The sequence below is a fragment of the Macaca thibetana genome, chromosome 19 (genome assembly GCF_024542745.1).
Source record: "Macaca thibetana thibetana isolate TM-01 chromosome 19, ASM2454274v1, whole genome shotgun sequence".
Lineage (NCBI taxonomy): Eukaryota > Metazoa > Chordata > Mammalia > Primates > Cercopithecidae > Macaca > Macaca thibetana.
The window spans coordinates 43,766,519-43,786,382 of NC_065596.1; the positions used below are offsets into that span (position 1 = coordinate 43,766,519).

Consider the following 19,864-nt stretch of genomic DNA (forward strand, 5'->3'; position numbering starts at 1 on the left):
CTGCAGTGAGCCAAGATGGTGCCACTGCACTCCATTCTGGGCAACAGAGTGAGACTCTCAGAAAGAAAAAACAAAAACAAGCAAAAAAACAAACAGTGGCTGGGCGCGGTGGGTCACGCCTTTAATCCCAACACTTTGGGAGGCTGAAGCGGGCAGATCACGAGGTCAGGAGATCAAGACCATCCTGGCTAACACGGTGAAACCCTGTCTTTACTAAAAATACAAAAAGTTAGCCGGGTGTGGTGGCATGCGCCTGTAGTCCCAGCTACTCCAGAGGCTGAGGCAGGAGAATCGCTTGAACCCAGGAGGCAGAGATTGCAGTGAGCCGAGATTGCACCACTGCACTCCAGCCTGGATGACAGAGTGAGACTCCATCTCGGGGGGGAAAAAAATGTACTATGGAAAATGAGTAAACATGCATAAATGCATAGAAAATATTAAAACATTCTGCAAACAACCCAGATGTCCAAAAGATGTCTAGTTCATTATACTAAGATACAGCCTTACATTGTAGCTGTAAAAAAAAAAAAGCCCAGTGGAGTAGCTCATGCCCAGCACTTAGCACTTTGGGAAACTGAGGCGGGAGGAACAGTTGAAGCTAGGAGTTGGAGACAAGCCTAGACAACATAATGAGGCCCCATCTCTTTCTATATATTAAAAAAAAAAGAAAAAAAACCCCTGATATATAAATCTTTCCATATACAACTGAAAAAACTCAAAATGCTGATAGAGGTATATAATATGCTACCTTGATTTTATATTTTTAAAAATGTATACCACGTGATGCAAATTAACTGCCTTGATTTTAAAAGGGAAAATGCACAATATTTAGATTGATGTTTATTTGCATATGCATTAGAAAACTTGAAAGGCATACAGTGAAAAAGCAAAAAACAAGCAAAACCAAGAAAACAACAACAACAAAACCCCAAGCCATAAGCAACGACACCTGCATGGAATAGTTCTGAGTTTGACAGAGGACAGCAACAAGAGAGAGTTCTCACAGCATCTTTTGATACTTTTTTTCTTTTTTTTTGAGACGGAGTCCCACTCTGTTGACCAGGTTGGAGTGCAGTGGCATGAACTCAGCTCACTGCAACCTCTGCCTCCCAGGTTCAAGTGATTCTCCTGTCTCAGCCTCCCAAGTAGCTGGGACTACAGGCGCGTGCCACCACACCCGGCTAATTTTTTATTTTTAGTAGAGATGGGTTTCACCATATGGGCCAGACTGGTCTTGAATTCCTGACCTCAGGTGATTCACCAGCCTTGGCCTCCCAAAGTGCTGGGATTACAGGCGTGAGCCACTGCGCCCGGCTGATACTTTTTTTGTTGTTGTTGAGTCTTGTGAATAGAATACATATTCTAGAATAAAAAGCTTAAAATTAAAAACAAAAGTTTATTCCACACCTACCCAATTTCACATAGACTTGAAAACATGGATCATATAATAAATACGTGGGTTTTTCTACTGAATATTTACCGTTCATCTAAAGTACCTCAGAAAACACAAATATGAATCTTACACTAGGATTTGTTGACATGACCACAAATTGTGAAATTTCAAAGTCCTCTCAATAGCCTTCCAGTCCTAGTAACTCAGGTACACCTGGATTCCTGACAACTCTATTTCTTTGTTTCCTTTCATCACTTTGGTTCATTTCTATGGGTTCTATTATTGGCATTTTTTTTCTCAGATCTTTGCAAAACCATCCTTTATGGTGAAAGTCTTGAAGGATTCTCCACAAATGCAGGAAAACGCATTGCTAAAAAAGTGCTAAGTCAGAAGTATCTTGGGACCTGTTTGAACACAAGATTCGGCCGGGCGCGGTGGCTCAAGCCTGTAAAGTAATCCCAGCACTTTGCAAGGCCGAAGCGGGAGGATCGCTCAGGTCCAAGCGTTCGGGACCAGCCTAGGGATGCGAGACTCCCAGATTCAACAGTCTTGTCTGTTTCCATTTCGCAGTGTGCTTCCTCCTTCAATTGCACATTGCCGTATTCCCTTCCAGTTTGCATTCCCCCTAACGACAGAGTTAACTAAACTGGCACAGCCTGCCTGTTCTTTTGATCCGAAAAGGGTCACTTGGCTATTCTTTGCCACCAGTCCCATCATCACAGCCGACTCAGTCGGCCAGAGGACTGAGGGCCTCGGAGGCAGTCAGCGCTACAGTAAACGCGACAGCAGCGAAGTCCATCTGCGGTGGATCCGCGTCAAAGGCTGCTTCCCTCGCCCTGCAGCCTTCCACGAACAGCCTGCGGCGTTCCTCGAAATCCCGTAGTAATCTGACCGGAATCATGGAGCTACCATCCAGATACTCGCGGAACAAGAGCTGCCGGTTAATTTCTAAGAAAGCGAGCTGCTGATGGGGGTCTGGCGCGGACGCCAGGCCCGGGACGCTGCTGGGGATGGGCTCGGGCACAGGGCTCGGCACCCGCGCCATGGACCGCGTAGCTTCGGCCACTAGGCCTTCCCGGGACTCCTGCACCCGAACCCCGCCGCCGACTGCCCCCTGCAGTATGTCGCTGACGCCACTCGCTGTGCCCACCTGTGGGACACTGCTGTCTCCGGGGAGCTCAGACATCTCCAACAGTCCAGTCGACTCCGCCATAGTCCGAGTGTTTCTACGGAGACGGAAATAACGGTATTGCGCTGCTGTATGCAGGATATGCGCATGCGCGAGTCTCGGTGTGTGCGTAAACGCTGCGCGTGCGACAGTGTGCGCATGCGTAAGCACGGTGCACGCTCCTCGAGCGTTCCCTAGCGGTCCTGAGTAGCCATTACGTCTGTAGCCGCCTCTGGTCCTCTGAGCGCCTGAGGACCTGCGGACTGTGCGGTATTTTAAATTACAACCACTTCAATATTAATGTAAAGTTCCTTATAAGGTCATTTTCCAGCTCCTGTCTTTTTTTTTTTTTCCAGACTGGGTCTCGCCCTGTCACCTAGGCTGGAGTGCAGTGATGCGATCTCGGTTACTGCTGCTTTGACCTCCCAGCTTCAAGCCATCCTCCTGCTTCAGCCTCTGGAGTAGCTGGCACCACCACACCCAGCTAATTTTTTATTTTTTGTAGAAATTGGAGCTCACTTTGTTGCCCAGGCTGGTCTCGAACTTCTGGTCTCAAGTGATCATCCTGCCTTGGCCTCCCAAAGTGCTGGGATTACAGGCCTAAGCCACGTGGCCTGGCCTGTAAGTAATATTTTGACACTGCAAGTTTGGGGGTTTCCCAAAACCACCTTTAGGCCTGATAATTCCCAGAGCTCATTGAAATGTTATACTCAGTCATGCGTATTACAGGCAAAGGACACAGATTAGAAGAGATGTATAAGGCACAATCTGGGATGGGGAGGGTTTCAACTGTGAAGTTCCTGTGTTCCTAGGGATGTGTTACCCTTTGTCGTCCATGTGTGGCAATAAGTGCGGGGGTAGTGCTGACATAGGACTTTTACCCAGGCTTTGGTGTCGAGAATTTTTATTGGGGTTTTACTACATAGGCATGCTTGATTAAACCATTGCCCATTTTGTTGAAGTCAATCTCCAGCCTCCTACCTGATATCACATGGCTCCAAGCCCCAACTCTCTAATGATGTGGTTAGTCTTTCTGTGTGGCTAGCTCTGATCCTGATGATAACCCAAAATGTGAAAGTCTGTGTTCCATTTAAAATCAGTCAGCTGTGGCTGGGTGTAGTGGCTCATGCCTGTAATCCCAGCACGTTGGGAGGCAAAGGTGGGAGGATCGCTTGAGCCCATGAGTTTGAGACCAGCCTGGGCAACATAGTGAGACCCCTGTCCCTACAAAAACATATCAGGCAGGCATGGTGGCATGTGCACCTGTAGTCACAGCTGTTCAGGAGGCTGAGGTGGGAAGATGACTTGAGCTTGGGAGGTCGACTGTGCAGTGAGCTATGATTGCATCACTGCACTCCAGCCCTGTGTGACACAGCGAGACCCTGACTCGAAAAAAAAAAAATTCTTTGAATTTAACTGGAATCCAAATATGAGAGTTGCTGGCAATTGAACTTCAGGAGGATCCATCTAACAATTCTGACCTATCACAGGTCGTGTCTGGGAGCTGATTGGGTTGGAAATCATTCTGACTCATGCGTACCTTGCTTTGTTTCTACAATTATCTTGGAGAGATGGAGTGAGTTCTCCCACATGTGACATATATGCTTCAAAAGGCACATTTGTGATATTCCACAGAAGACAAAAGAAAGGACTTCTTTGGAAGGTAACTTTAAATTAGGCAGATAGCTTGATCACTGGAGGGAATTGGTAATTATGAGCTAGCCGTAAAGTCTCCAGAATTCAGCATAGCTTCCAATTTGAATGGCTATAATAATACACTGCTCATTACCTGCAAGTCAAAGAGGCCAGAGAAACTCTCTGGAAAAATAGAAAAATCAAGTAAAAATTCTTAAAGTAAGTTTTAATGCTGAATCTCCAACTACCTTATTTTATTTTTATTTTTTTGAGACAGAGTCTCACTCTGTCACCCAGGTTGGAGTGCAGTGGGCACGATCTAGGCTCACTGCAACCTCCACCTCCCGGGTCACTGCAGCTTACACTTCCTGGGCTCAAGCGATTCTCCTGCCTCAGCCTCCTGAGGAGCTGGGATTACAGGTGCCCACCACCGCGCCCAGCTAATTTTTGTATTTTTAGTAGAGACAGGATTTCGCCATGTTGGCCAGGATGGTCTCAAAACTCCTGGCCTCAAGTGATTTGCCCTGCCTCGGCCTCCCAAAGTGCTGGAGGCCAGGCGCGGTGGTCATGCCTGTGATCTCAGCACTTTGGGAGGCAGAGGAGGGTGGATCACGAGGTCAGGAGATTGAGACCATCCTGGCCAACATGATGAAACCCCATCTCTACTAAAAATACAAAATTAGCTGAGTGTGGTGGTGCACGCCTGTAGTTTCAGCTACTTGGGAGGCTGAGGCACAAAAATCGCTTGAACCCAGGAGGCGGAGATTGCAGTGAGCTGAGATCGTGCCACTGCAGTCCAGCCTGGCGACAGAGTGAGACTCCATCTCAAAACAAAACAAAACAAAACCAAAAACCAAAATAAAGTGCTGGGATTACAGGCGTGAACCACCACGCCTGGCCGCCAAAACACAATTTTTGATAATTAGTCCCAAATAAATTCTGACCACAGCTTCTCCATCTCAACTGAAGGCAACTCAATCCTTCTAGTTGTTCCAAATGAAAAAATCTTGGAGTCATTTGTTCTCTCTTTTTGTGTGTGTGTGTGTGTGCGCGGATTCTCACCCTGTCACCCAGGCTGGAGTGCAATGGCACCATCTCGGCTCACTGCAATGTCTGCCTCCTGGGTTCAAGTGATTCCCCTGCCTCAGCCTCCCAAGTGGCTTGGACTACTGGCACACACCACCACGCCTGGCTAATTTTTTGTATCTTTAGTAGAGATGGAGTTTCGCCGTGTTGGCCAGGCTGGTCTCGAACTCCTGACCTCATGATCCACCTGCCTTGGCCTCCCAAAGTGCTGGGATTACAGGCATGAGCCACCACGCCTGGCAACATTCTCAAATATGACATTCAATCTGTCAGCAAATTTTGTTGGGTCAGCTTTCTCAACATAATGAGAATCTGTTGTTCACTGTTTACACTTCCTCTGCACCCATCCTGCTGAACCACCACCATCTCTTCCCCAGATTATTACAATAGCCTCCTGCTGGTCTCTCTGCTTCTACTTTGCCCCCTACAATCTATTTTTAATAAAATATCCAGAATGGTTATTATTATTTTTCTGAGATGGAGTCTCGCTCTATTGCCCAGGCTGGAGTGCAGTGACGTGATCTCGGCTCACTGCAACCTCTGCCTCCCGGGTTCAAGTGATTCTCCTGCCTCAGCCTCCTGAGTAGCTGGGATTACAGGTGCCCGCCACTATGCCGGCTAATTTTTGTATTTTTAGTAGAGACAGCATTTTGCCATGTTGACCAGGCTGGTCTCGAACTCCTGACCTCAAGTAAACCACCCACCTCAGCCTCTCAAAGTGCTGGGATTACAGGCGTGAATCACTGCACCCAGCCCACAATGATTATTTTAAAATGCAAGTCAGACAGCTCACTCTTCAACTCAAAACCTCCAGTAACTTCACTTCCCTCAGAATAAAAGCCAAAATCCCAACAATGGTCTATAATTCCAATACCAGTTCAGGCCAACTTGCTACTTCTCTGACTTCATCCCCATTCCTTTCCCCTTGCTTGCTCTGCTCCAAATCAAGGTGACTTCCTCACTACTTCTCAAATACCTCAGAGAACTCCTGCCTTAAACAGTGACTGTTTAGTTTGCCTGGAATACATATAACTTGTAATAATATATGACATAAATAACATGTATTGTGTACAATAACATATAAAATATATTCTATATTTATAATACAAAATAATTTATTATGCCTATTTCCTCTATTTGAATGGAACCTGAATTCCACAGGGCAGGGAATTATAAAAATTTACCATTTTAGGCCGGGCGCGGTGGCTCACGCCTGTAATCCCAGCAGTTTGGGAGGCCGAGGCGGGTGGATCACAAGGTCAGGAGATCGAGACCATCCTGGCTAACACGGTGAAATCCTAGCACTTTAGCCGGGCGTGGTGGCGGGCGCCTGTAGTCCCAGCTACTTGGGAGGCTGAGGCAGGAGAATGGCCTGAATTGGAGCTTGCAGTGAGCCGAGATTGAGACTCTGCCAAGCCAGCTTCTGTAAAGCACTTTGGGAAGCTGAGACGGGTGGATTGCTTGAGGCCAAGAGTTCAAGATTAGCCTGGGTGACATGGTGAAAACCCATCTCTACAAAAAATACAAAAATTAGCCAGGCATGGTTGTAGGTGCCCGTAGTCCCTGCTACTCAGGAGGCTGAGGTGGGAGAATCACCTGAGCCTGGGAGGTTGAGGCTGCAGTGAGCCATGATTATACCACTGCACTCCAGCCTGGGTGACAGAGGTGACATACTGTCTCAAACAAACAAACAAAGAAACAAACAACCAAACGAACAAAAAATTTTTTTAAAGAGATAGCATTCTTTATTTGAAGGCTGAGAGAGATTTTCTCCTGACAACACTTCTGACACCAAATATGTGTGGGATTTTCCATAACAATTCTCCAAAACAAACTGAGTGTCCCACAGTTCCATTCTGATACCAACTATTTGCAGTTAGTGCAGACCCCACAGGTCCCATAAGACTATGCCCACTTCAGATGCCAGTCACAAATGGAGTATGTAGGCTACCCACACTTCTACCCAGCCAAGTACAAATTCAGGAGTTCCTATGACCCACCACCTCAGGTTTGATAATTTGCTAGAACTCACATAACTTAGCAAAGTGCTGTATTTACTAGTACTAGCTTATTTATTTCGAGACAGAGTCTCACTCTGTCTACCCAGGCTTGAGTGCAGTGGTTCCATCTCGGCTCAATGCAACCTCCACCTCCTGCATTCAAGTGATTCTTGTGCCTCAGTCACCTGAGTAGCTGGGATTACAGGTGTGTTACCACCATGCCAGGCTAATTTGTGTATTTTTTAGTAGAGACGGGGTTTTGCTATGCTGGCTAGGCTGGTCTTGAACTCCTGTCCTCAAGTGATCCACCCTTCTTGGCCTCCCAAAGTGCTGGGATTACAGGTGTGAGCCACTGCGCCCAGCCAGTACTAGTTTATTATAAAGGATACAACTCAGAGAGAGCCATGTAGAAGAGATGTACAGGGTAAAGGGTGGGTGTGGGGGTCACGTAGAGCTTCCATGCCCTCTCTTGGTAGGGTTCTCCCAGCACCTTGATGTGTTCAATCTGGAAACTCTCAAAATCCTGCTGTTTGGGACTTTATGGAGGTTTACTTACATAGGCATCATTGATAAATCACTTACCAATGGTAATTGACTCAATCTCCAGCCCCTTGCTCCTCTCCCCACCAGGAGGTTGGGGATGGGGCTGAGAGTTCCAAGCTTCCAGTGAAGCCTTGGTCTTTCTAGTGACTAGCCTCCACTGCAAAACTATCTAAGGGCCACCAAGTGTCACCTCATTAGAGCAAAAGATGTTCCTAACACACTATCACTCGTTGATTCTAAGGGTTTTAGGAGTTCTGTGCCAGGAACCAGAGAGAAAGACCAAACACTGTATCTTTCTTATTATAGCACAAAGGCTATTTTTACTTTGAGGATCAATGATTTTCATCTGGTGTTTGCTCCTTTTGGAGCAAACCCATGACCCATCCATTGCATGAGAAATGGAGGTATTTTTTTGCTTTCCTTGCAGAAAACAATATGTATGGGTAGATCTTGGTGACAGGAGGAGGTGGGAGTATCTAGTCATTGTATTTAGCTGACAGAGAACCACCTCCCTCTTTCCTTTTTTGTGTGTTCTGTCCAATCCCTGAAGAAAACAGAACCTTACCCACCATCCTAGTTGTATTCACTTCAGAGCTGGTGTCCAATGCCCATTTATTGGAAGGTCTTCCCACATTCAGCATGTGCAGGTGGCCATTTCTCCAGAAGCAGTTGAGTCTGGATCTCAGATATGAGGTCATGTGTTTAGGTTTGCATAAAGAAACTGAATTCAGTTTCAATGTGTATTTAATTCAAATTCAGTTGGAATGTGTATTTAGCTATTCTAAGGATGTGCGTTGGTCCAAGAACTCTAGATTCTTATGTGCTGCCCCTCACAAATCCCAAAACTTTGGATGTTTAACCTCTATAAGATGTCACCTTGACAGAGCAAGACTACATCTGGAAAAAAAAAAAAACTTGTAAGGATGTAGAATGGCTGGGTGTGGTGGCTCACACCTGTAATCCCAGCAATTTGGGAAGCCAAAGGTGGCGGATCACTTGAGGTCAGGAGTTTGAAACCAGCCTGGCCAACATGGCAAAACCCCATTTCTACTAAAAATACAAAAATTACCTGGGCATGGTGGTGCACGCCTATAGTCCCTGCTACTTGGAAGGCCAAGGCAGGAGAATCACTTGATACCTGGGAGGTGGAGGTTGCAGTGAGCTGAGATCGCACCACTGTACTCCAGCCTGGTGACAGAGCAAGACTTTGTCTCAAAAAAAAAAAAAAAAAAAAAAAAAAAAAAAAAAAAGAAAAAAGAAAAGAAATGAGGTGAGCTGACTTTGAGGTTGATGTAGTTACATAATGAATAAAACACCCAGAAGCACTCTGAAAAAGAAGTATAATAAAAGGCTTTAGCATTACCAGATTTAGAACTAGTTAGAAAATCTAGAACACAGTTTTTGTACAAAAAGGCATCTTAAAACAATTAGTGGGGCTGGGCATGGTGCCCAGCACTTTGGGAGGCTGAAGCAGGTGGATCGCCTGAGGTCAGGAGTTTGAGACCAACCTGGACAACATAGTGAAACCCTCTCTACTAAAAATACAAGAAAATAGCTGGGTGTGGTGGTGTGTGCCAGGAATCCCAGCTACTCGGGAGGCTGAGGCAGGAGAATCACTTGAACCCAGGAGGTGGAGGTTGCAGTGAGCTGAGATCCCGCCACTGCACTCCAGCCTGGTTGACAGAGCAAGACTACATCTGGAAAAAAAACAAAACCAAAACAATCAGTGGGGAAAAGGTGGACTACTCAGTAACTGATATCAGGGCAACCAGGAAGTCATCTAAAAAAATTGGATCCTTGCTGCTGTCTCCCATCTTCTGGCCTGCCTGGATGTTCAAGGGGACAATGACAGAGCTGTGGACTGCAGGAAGATGGCTTGCTTCTCTTCCAGTGTGATTTGGATCATGGGCATTTTGTAGCCTTTGAACTGGCATTAATTGCCAGGTTGGGCCATCAGGAACTTGCGCGTCCATCTCAGGGAGACCTGGCCTTCAGAAATGACAGCATTTGGCCCCAGGAGAAGCCTGCAATTCAGCCTTGGTCTTCCCAGTGTGTGCCGCCCATGGGGATATGGGACAGTAAGGAGCTAAGCAGAACCTGCTGCCTGAATAGGGGAACCTGCATGCTGGGGTCCTTTTGTGGCTGCCCCCCATCCTTCTATGGATGGAACTGTGAGCACGATGTGTGCAAAGAGAACTGTGGGTCTGTGCTCCATGACACCTGGCTGCCCAAGAAGCGTTCCCTGTGTAAATGTTGGCAGGGCCAGCTCTGCTGCTTTCCTCAGGCATTTTACCTGGCTGTGATGGCCTCGTGATGGATGAGCATCTCATGGCTTCCAGGACTCCAGAACTACCACCGTCTGCATGTACCACTTTAATGCTTGCTGGCATCTGCCTTTCTATACAAAGTTACTATTAATCGACATTGACCTATTTCCAGGAATACAATTTTAGATATCATGCAAATTTCATGACCAGTAAAAGCTGCTGCTACAATGTCCTAACTGAAGGATGATCATTTGTTAGTTGCCTTAAAATAATGAATACATTTCCAAAATGGTCTCTAACGTTTCCTTATAGTACCAACTACTTCTTACCTCTTTGCCCTGCCCTCTCCCAAAAAACTACTTTTTTCAAAAGAAAGTCAGCCATATGGTCGGGTATGGTGGCTCATGCCTGTAATCCCGGCACTTTGGGAGGCCAACGCGGGTGGATCACCTGAAGTTGGGAGTTCGAGACCAGCCTGACCAATATGGAGAAACCCTGTCTCTACTAAAAATACAAAATTAGCCAGGCGTGGTGGCGCATGCCTGTAATCCCAGCTACTCGGAAGGTTGAGGCAGGAGAATCGCTCAAACCCGGGAGGCGGAGGTTGCGGTGAGCTGAGATTGCGCCACTGCACTGCAGCCTGGGAAACAAGAGTGAAACTCCGTCTCAACAACAATGACAACAACAACAACAAAAGTCAGCCATATCTCCATTGTGCCCAAGTCCAGTGTTTCTTTTTTTTCTTTTTTTGAGATGGAGTCTTGCTCTGTCACCCAGGCTGGAGTGCAGTGGCGCAATCTCAGCTGAAGGAATGGAAGTCCGTCTGCATGTATGCAGGGAGACTGGGTAAGAAAGAGGAAGCAAATGGGAGTGGTTGGAAAACATAAAATAGGTTATTTGATTGGTGATTAGGTGGGTGTAGAGAAGCAAGTTAAAAGGCTAAATGGAAGGACAAGTTTCCATCATCTATAGAAAGATACATAAGACAAGGACCCCCTTTTTTCCCCCAAAGGCACTGTAAAAAGAATGAAGTCTTCTCAGAAAAAAATTATACCTCAATGTCCCCAACAAGATTGCTTAATAAATTATGTTTCCTCCAAGCTATACAATTATTTTAACTGTTGAAGAGAAAATGTTCACAATGTATTTAGTTGTAAACCAAGTGATAAAACCACATATTGTAGAGCTCATTTTAAAAATACATTGTATATATGTGTATGCACAGTAAAAATGGAAAATATATTGAAAAAAATTTGATCCTTATATTGTACCTGAGAATAAATTTCAAATGGTTCAAAGATTCAAATATGAACAGTGAAACCACACACACACACACACACACACACACACACACAAAGAGTACCTTAGGATTCAAAATACTGCAGGTTTATTTATTTTTTATTTTTTGAGACAGGATCTCACTTTGTCACCTATGCTGGAGCCTGCTGGGCTCAAGTGATCCTTCCACCTCAGCCCCCAGAGTAGATGGGATTAGAGGCATGTGCCACTACACCAGGCTAATTTTTCATATTTTTCATAGAGACAGGGTTTCACCATGTTGCCCAGGCTGGTCTTGAACTCCTGAGCTCAAGTGGTCTGCCTGCCTCAGCCTCCCAAAGTGCTGGGATTACCGGTGCGAGTCACTGTGCCCAGCCTCCTGCCTCCTGCAAATTTAAAGGAAAATAGGCAACAAAAATTACCATGGCCAAAGGCTTTCCAAAAAGCCAAAACCTAATGATCAAATTGTGAAAAGATATTAGTAACTCATATCCCAAGCTATTATCATACCTCATATCACTAATATGAGTGTCATAAATAGCTACTGGATTCAACGAAGAAAGTACAAAATTATCTGGGAGGGGAGTGGATAAAGAATATGAACAAGGCGCGGTGGCTCACACCTATAATCCCAGAACTTTGGGAGGCCGAGGAGGGAGGATCATCTGAGGTCAGGAGTTGGAGACCATCCTGGTCAACATGGTGAAACCCCGTCTCCACTAAAAACACAAAATGAGCCAAGTGAGGTGGCATGTGCTTGTAATCCCAGCTACTTGGGAAGCCGAGGCACAAGAATCGCTTGAACCTGGGAGGCAGAAGTTGCAGTGAGCCGAGGTGGTACCACTGCACTCCAGCCTGGGAGAGAGAGCTAGATTTTGTCTCAAAAAAAAAAAAAAAAAAAAAAAAAAAAAAAGACTATGAGCAGAGAGTTTACGGAAAAGGGAATTTCCATGACTCTTAAAATTAACTGGCCGGGTGTGGTAACTCACCCCTATAATCCCAGCACTCTGGGAGGCTGAGGTGGGTGGATCACCTGAGGTCAGGAGTTCAAAACCAGCCCGGCCAGCATGGTGAAACCCCATCTCTACTAAAACTACAAAAATTAGCCAGGCGTGTTGGTGCATGCCTGTAATCCCAGTTCTTGGGAGGCTGAGGCAGGAGAATCCCTTGAGCCTGGGAGGTGGAGGTTGCAGTGAGCCGAGATCACACCATTGCACTCCAGCCTGGACAATAAGAGCAAAACTCCCGTATCAAAAAAAAAAAAAAGGTATTTAAGTCTGCTCATAATAAAAGCAAATTAAAACTGATATACCAGTTTTTCGACTATCAGATTCGCAAAAGCCAGAAATTGATGGTTTAGTGTGTTGGCTAGGCTGTAACATCCATGATCATTAACTACTGGTGGGAGTGCAAAGCAGGACACATATAGAATGTTGCATAGCAATATCCATAAAATCTCAAAGGAGTACCTTTGGCCCAGAATTCTCATTTCTGGGGAATCAGCCTACAGATATTACATGTAAAAAGGAATCTAGGTAGCTATTGATTGTAAGACACATCATTAGGGCTGGGCGCGGTGGCTCACACCTAGAATCCCAGCACTTTGGGAGGCTGAGGCGGGTGGAACACGAGGTCAAGAGATCAAGACCATCCTGGCCAACATGGTGAAACCTCGTCTCTACTAAAAATACAAAAATTGGCTAGGTGTGGTGGTGGGCACCTGTAGTCCCAGCTACTCGGGAGGCTGAGGCAGGAGAATCACTTGAACCTGGGAAGTGGAGGTTGTAGTGAGCCGAGATTGTACCACTACACTACAGCCTGGCGACAGAGCAAGACTCCATCTCAAAAAAAAAAAAAAAAAAAAAATTAGTTTCATGAAAACCTAAGGAAAAAATGATCTATTACAGCATCAAATGTAAGATGCACCCACATTTCAGAGATGTTCAAATATGAAGTGAATTTTGAATTGAAGCAATACTGTATTTGTGCACATGCCACATGATATACAAGATGAACTACTCTAGCAATTTTTTATTCTGCCCAAAGAAATAGATGGGCAACAACCTAAATGTCCGTCAATATATTCCTGGTTAAGTAAATTTCGACATAACCTCAGAATGGAATAAAATGCCACTTTAAAAAATAATGAGGAAATACAGTGGTTTGGAAGGGTCAACATACGTTCTTAATGAGAAAGCAATGTATAAACCAGTAAATATAATATGCTGACTTCTGTGAATAAATAAAACAAGTAAACCAGATTTATATGTGCCTGTGTACATGTAAGGAAACTAGAAGGGCGGAAGGGAAATTGTGGCTATTAGAGGTCATGGTTGGTACTGGATGGAGGAAAACAAGAATGGAAGGCTTTTCACTGTATATTTTATATATTTTTTGGCTTGTGAATGGATTTTTTTTATACCAAAAAACTTTAAAAATTAAAAATTGAAAGAAAAAAGTCCAGAAATTTGATGTTCTTGTAAACATGATTTATCACATAATATGTACATTTACTTTGCTTGTCACTTGAAATGTCTAAGAAAACACAAAATCAATCTTAAACTAGAAACTTCTATTGAATATTACATGAAGAGAGCACATATTCCGACAATTTCAAGTTCTTTTCATAGCCTTCTAGTCCCAATAACTCAGCGTTAACGTCTTATTCTGTTCAGCACTATCTGATAATTTCTTTCATCCTCATGGACTCTAGTATTGGTGATTTTTCATCAAGTCTCAGTTTTATAAAACCATCCTTTACTTTGTAATAAAGCAATGTTGAGAGACATTTTCCATAATGCAGGGGGAAAAATGTAGATCAATCACAAACTCAAATAATGTTACAGTTATAATGCTTTGGACATTTTTTTCTATTTCTTCTGTGATGCTTTTTCAAGATAAGCTTCCCCCTCCCCCCTTTTTTCCCCTCCACCTGTGCACTGTCTTATCACAATATACTCTTGACTTCTGAAAATCAAGTTGCAGGATTGGTATAACTGGAATGCAGAGGTTCTCTTGAAGTAGTGTCACCACGTAACTATTCTCTATTGATAAACTTATCACAACCAAGTTCTTCTATCAGAGGGTTGATAACTTCAGATGCAGTCAGAGCTATCGTAAAGGTTAAAATATCGAGGTCCACCCTGTGAGGATTTCGCTGATATTCGGCATCAAACGCTGCTTCCCTTGCTCTGCAGGCTTCCACGAATCGCCTGCGGCGTTCTTCAAGCTCTTGTATTCTGCCGGGAGCAATCGGGTAATTTTCCAGATAGTGGCGGAGAAACTGCTGGTAATTGATTCCTAAAACGCTAAGTGGGTGGCGGAGACGGAGATAAGGCAACGCAGCCAGGCCTCCGTTCCCGTGCCTGGACCTGGGCCTGCCCTCGGGACCCTCTTCGTCCACCGGCTCCCCCAGCAAGCGGGCGACCTCAGCCATCCGGGCTTCCCTGGCTGCCGCCGCCGCCGGGCTTTCCCTACCCGCCGCGGCTGCCCTGGCCACCGCCGCCGCTGCCACCGGGGCTCCCCTGGCTGCCGCCGCCGGGGCTCCCCTGGCCGCCGCCATCCGACCTTCCCTGGCCGCCGGCATCTGGCCTCCCCTGGCCGCCGCCATCGCGCCTTCCCCGGCCTCCTCAGGCTGTGCCGGGGCCGGCTCCCGCCTCCCGCGGCCTACCTCCGCCTGCGGGACATCTCTGTCACCATTCGCCGCGCTTGTCTGCGGGACGCTGCTGTCTGCGGGCAGCTTGGACATCTTAGACCGTGGGGTCAACTCGGCTCCTCCCAAAGAAACTGGAATAACGGGACAGCGCGATGCCCGGTGGACGCCCCAGTGCGCGTGCGTGAGCGCTGTGCGCACTATAAATGCCGTGTGCGTAACCGGGCGCGAGAGCGTAGATTCTACCGCATACCCTGGGAGCAGTGCGCATGCGTACTTTCCCAGCGCCCGCAGTTCTGCAGATGCCCCCTCGAGGCCGGGAAGCGCCAACGCACCTGAAACAGCCCATGGCCATTTCAACCAGCTTGATGTTTATGAGAAATGCTTACAAGATCGCTTCTTATAGGCATTCTCAAGGTTCTGTCCTAGGGTGTTTCTCTTTGTTCTCCAGTAGATTATATGCCACCTCTATTATATATCAAGATATTTTAGATTCATGGTCTTTTCTGGATTTTTAATTTTTTTTTCATTCATTCCTTTGCCTATCTTCACCCATACGGATCGATTATAAAGCTACTAAAGGTTTATAATTATAGTCTTTTCTTGTTATCTCTAACTTTGCATTGACTACCTTGGACATTTGTTTTTCAAATCTTATTTGTGCAATATGACATTCAGAAAAGTAAACAAAACAAATATACAGCTGAATGATTTATCACAAAGTGAACATCCATTTAACTGCCACACAGGCCAAGAAATGGAATATTTCCAGTATCCCAGAACCCTTCCTCTTCTTCTTATCACTATCCTTTTCTTTCTACCCAGAAGTAACTACTACCCTGATACTTACGGTAATCACTTTCTTGTTTTTCTTTTCATTTTACCACCTAAGGGTGCATTCTTAATGCTGTAGTTTAGTTTGGTCTGTATGATGAATTTTATGTATGTGAGAAACACATTCACCTGTCCAAACCCGAAGAATGGATTTGGAGGCACGAAGAACAGTGGAAGTGAGACTTTTAATAAAGATCTTGCAAGATCAGCTGGCGAGTAGGCAGGCACACCCAGAGCAGTCACAACAGGTAATTTATCTCCTAGCATGCAAGTCCCTCCCCCGGTTCCTAATTGGTCAAGTACTATGAGGTTACAATCTTCCCGGACTTCACCTAGGTTTCACTACCCCCTTTATAAGGTTATACCCCATCCCCTTACACGTTTAAGTTTCGATTTCCCAATAATAAAAATTCCTTCCTTTTTTTTTTTTTTTTTTTTTTAAATGGAGTCTCGCTCTGTAGCCAGGCTGGAGTGCAGTGGCGTGATCTCGGCTCACTGCAACTTTTGCCTCCTGGGTTTGAGCGATTCTCCTGCCTCAGTCTCCCCAGTAGCTGTGACTACAGGCGCATGCCACTAAGCTCAGCCAATTTTTGTATTTTTAGTAGAGATAAGGTTTCACTATGTTGGCCAGGATGGTCTCAATCTCTTGACTTCATGATCCACCTGCCTCGGCCTCCCAAAGTGCTGGGATTACAGGCGTGAGCCACCGTGCCGCCGGCCACTCTCTTCCCTTTTATGGGCTGACCCCGCCTCTACATTCTATTCCCTTATTGTGACCTTCTAGGTGCATGAGCCCTGCGATTTGTTACATTTTCAGCCTGGCTGCCAGTACTTAGATTTATCATGCCTCAAAAATGAACCATTTAAAATGTTTTCTCACGTATACTCTTGTATCTGGTTTTTTGCACATAACATTATTTTTATGAGATTCACCCATTCACATTTTCTCTTTCTCTCTCCTTTTCTTCTCTCTCTCTCTCTCTCTCTCTCTCTTTCTCTCTTTCTTTCATCTCATTCTGTTACCCAGACTGGAGTGCAGTGGCACAATCACAGCTCACTGCAGCCTCAACCTTCTGAGTTCAAGTGATCCTCCCACTTCAGCCTCCCGAGTACCTGGGACTACAGGTGTGCACCACCACACCCTGCTAATTTTTAATTTTTTTTAGAGCCAGGGTCTCCTTATGTTGCCCAGGCTGGTCTCAAACTCCTGGGCTCAAATGATCCGCCTGCCTCGGCTTCCCAAAGTGCTGGGATTATAGGCGTGAGCCACTGTGCTGGGCCTCCAGCCTACATTTTCATTATGGTTTTTAAATATTTTACTTTCTTGATAGTTACTATATTCATTACCATTCTTTTGTTTTGTTTTGTTTTGTTTTTTGACGAAGTCTCACCCTGTCGCCCAAGCTGAAGAGCAGTGGCGTGATCTCGGCTCACTGCAACCTCTGCCTCTCGGGTTCCAGTGATTCTCCTGCCTCAGCCTCCTGAGTAGCTGGGATTACAAGTGTGCGCCACCACGTCCAGCTAATTTTTGTATTTTTAGTAGAGACAGGGTTTTATTATGTTGTTCAGGCTGGTCTCGAACTCTTGACCTTGTGATCCGCCTGCCTTTGGCCTCCCAGAGTGCTGAGATTACAGGCATGAACCACCGTGCCTGGCTTATTACCATTCTTTTACGGGTCTCGTAATATTGAAACATGCATCTTATATACTGGCTCTCCAATTACTTTCTCTTTGTTCTGATTAATGTGAACAAACAAAATAATTTGCTTTGATTTTGCTGGTGGTGGTCCCTGTCATGATGCCATGATTCATGACCATCAACAAATGACTTAAATGACTATTGTTCGCTGCTCTATCAGAAGTAGCTATTCTGAGGCAGTAAGGTCTCATCCACAGAACACAAGACTGCATTTTAATTTTCCTGGTCCAAGCACCAAATTAATAAAACACAACAGCTAGACTACTTGCTGCTTCCTACCAGCATCTCTGCAATCACTAAGTGTGCGGCTCCTTTAAGGCAGCTCCCAGGCTAGGCTGGAGTCCTCACCTTCAGGCTGCCTGGAGAGTCACAAATATTTAACAAAAGAAGTTGCAGACTTAGGTAATAACATATATTATCACAGGAAGAAGTAGAAATCATAGTAATTTGCTGTAATCCTACAGAAGCAGATATAATCTTGTTCTCCAGACTAAGAATCACCTTAGAGCAGAAGCTGAAAGGCCTTCTGATTTTCCAAGAATAGAAATTGCTCTAAGTAAAATGATGATTTATTAGACAGAAGTGATATAAAAATGGTTCCAGGAAAATGAAGTGAACTAAAATAAGAAACTACAAATAGAGGAAGGCAGAAAAACTTGGTGATAATGTGAGGGGATACAAACAAAAATTTGAGAGGTAGTCCAGGTTTTCTGTTGCTCCCAAGACTGTGTCTGTTGTGGCTGCAGCATCTTTGTAATTCACCGCCAGTATTTCAGGATGACTTGAGGATGATTGCAACCATGTTGTAGACTAAACCATTAAGGCAGCTGGGATCAGGGGCTCCACATTGCTTAAAATCTTTACAGCAGAGGGGTGTGTGTGTGTGTGTGTGAGAGAGAGAGAGAGAAAGAGAGAGAGAGAGAATTTTTTTTTTTTTTTTTTTTTTTTTGAGACGGAGTCTGGCTCTGTCACCCAGGCTGGAGTGCAGTGGCGCGATCTCGGCTCACTGCAAGCTCCGCCTCCCGGGTTTACGCCATTCTCCTGCCTCAGCCTCCCGAGTAGCTGGGACTACAGGCGCCCGCCACCTCGCCCGGCTAGTTTTTTGTATTTTTTAGTAGAGACGGGGTTTCACCGTGTTAGCCAGGATGGTCTCGATCTCCTGACCTCGTGATCCGCCCGTCTCGGCCTCCCAAAGTGCTGGGATTACAGGCTTGAGCCACCGCGCCCGGCCGAGAGAGAGAATTTGAACCCAATTAATATATATATATTTTGAGACAGAGTCTAGCTCTGTCATCCAGGCTGGATGTGCTGGGATTACAGGCGTGTGGCACATGCCTGGCAAAAAGTGGTTCATTTTTATGGTTAGGTTTGAAACTACCTTTGCACAAATGATAACAGTGAGAAAATTATGATGGTGTAGGAGATCTGATCTAACCAATCCCCGTCTTGCGTTTTTTTTCTTTGGTTTTGTTTTTGAGGTAATGTCTTGCTGTCTCCTGGTCTGGACTGCAAAGGCACGATCATGGCTCACTGCAGCCTTGATCTCCTGGGCTTAAGTGATCCTCCCACCTGAGCCTACCAAGTAGCCGGGACTACAAGTGGGTGCCCCCATGCCCGGCTAATTAATTAATTTTTTTTTTTTTTGGTAGAAATAGAGTCTTGATATGTTTCCTAGGCTGTTCTTGAACTCTTGGCCTTAAGCGATCCTTTCTCCATCTGCAATCTGTCTGCTTTGGCCTCTCAAGGTGTAGTATTACAAGCGTGAGCCACTGTGCTCGGCCTCTTCCCCTTTTTTTGTGGCTATCTTGACACTGAGTTTTTGAATAGCCCAGGCCAGTTGTTTTGTATAACATCCCATACTTCTGGGATTGTCTGATTCTTTCTTTATGATTAAACTATCCTTTACCCTAAGTCCCTGCTGCAAACGGAGCCCGGAAATAAACATTTGCACATAAACCTCTAAAATAGAGGCCCGGACTCAGCCAGGTGCAGTGGCTCACACCTGTAATCCCAGCACTTTGGGAGGCTGAGGCAGATCACTTGAACTCAGGAGTTCGAGACCAGCCCGGCCAACGTGGTGAAACCCCATCTCTACTAAAAATACAAAAGAAAATTAGCCGGGTGTGGTGGCGTGCGTCTGTAATCTCCGCAGCTCAGAAACCTGAGGCAGGAGAATCCTTTGAACCCGGGAGGCGGAGGTTGCAGTGAGCCGAGATCGCGCCACTGCACTGCAGCCCAGGCGGCAGAGTGAGACTGCAAGTCAAAAAAAAAAAAAAAAAAAAAAAGAGGCCAGGACTCAGAGCATCCTG

General features: G+C 45.6%; 4 protein-coding genes and 1 pseudogene across 4 annotated transcripts in view; 1 reads left to right on the forward strand and 4 right to left on the reverse strand.

Moving 5' to 3' along the window:
* The window catches only part of GMFG (glia maturation factor gamma), a 257,896-nt gene that overhangs the window by 206,077 nt on the left and 31,955 nt on the right, over positions 1-19,864 (reverse strand). The window lies entirely within an intron of this gene.
* PAF1 (PAF1 homolog, Paf1/RNA polymerase II complex component) overlaps positions 1-19,864 on the reverse strand; it is a 231,254-nt gene that overhangs the window by 147,832 nt on the left and 63,558 nt on the right. The gene's annotated exons all lie outside the window — the stretch shown is intronic.
* EID2B (EP300 interacting inhibitor of differentiation 2B) lies at positions 1,377-2,678 on the reverse strand. Its single transcript, XM_050769333.1, has one exon. It carries the CDS (start codon positions 2,604-2,606, stop codon positions 2,121-2,123), a length of 486 nt encoding a protein of 161 aa, XP_050625290.1. The 5' UTR covers positions 2,607-2,678; the 3' UTR covers positions 1,377-2,120.
* On the forward strand, positions 2,664-10,468 carry LOC126941712 (teratocarcinoma-derived growth factor 1-like; annotated as a pseudogene).
* Positions 13,736-15,364, reverse strand: EID2 (EP300 interacting inhibitor of differentiation 2). The gene has a single exon (XM_050769311.1). The coding sequence runs from the start codon at positions 15,116-15,118 to the stop codon at positions 14,408-14,410; it is 711 nt and encodes a 236-aa protein (XP_050625268.1). The 5' UTR covers positions 15,119-15,364; the 3' UTR covers positions 13,736-14,407.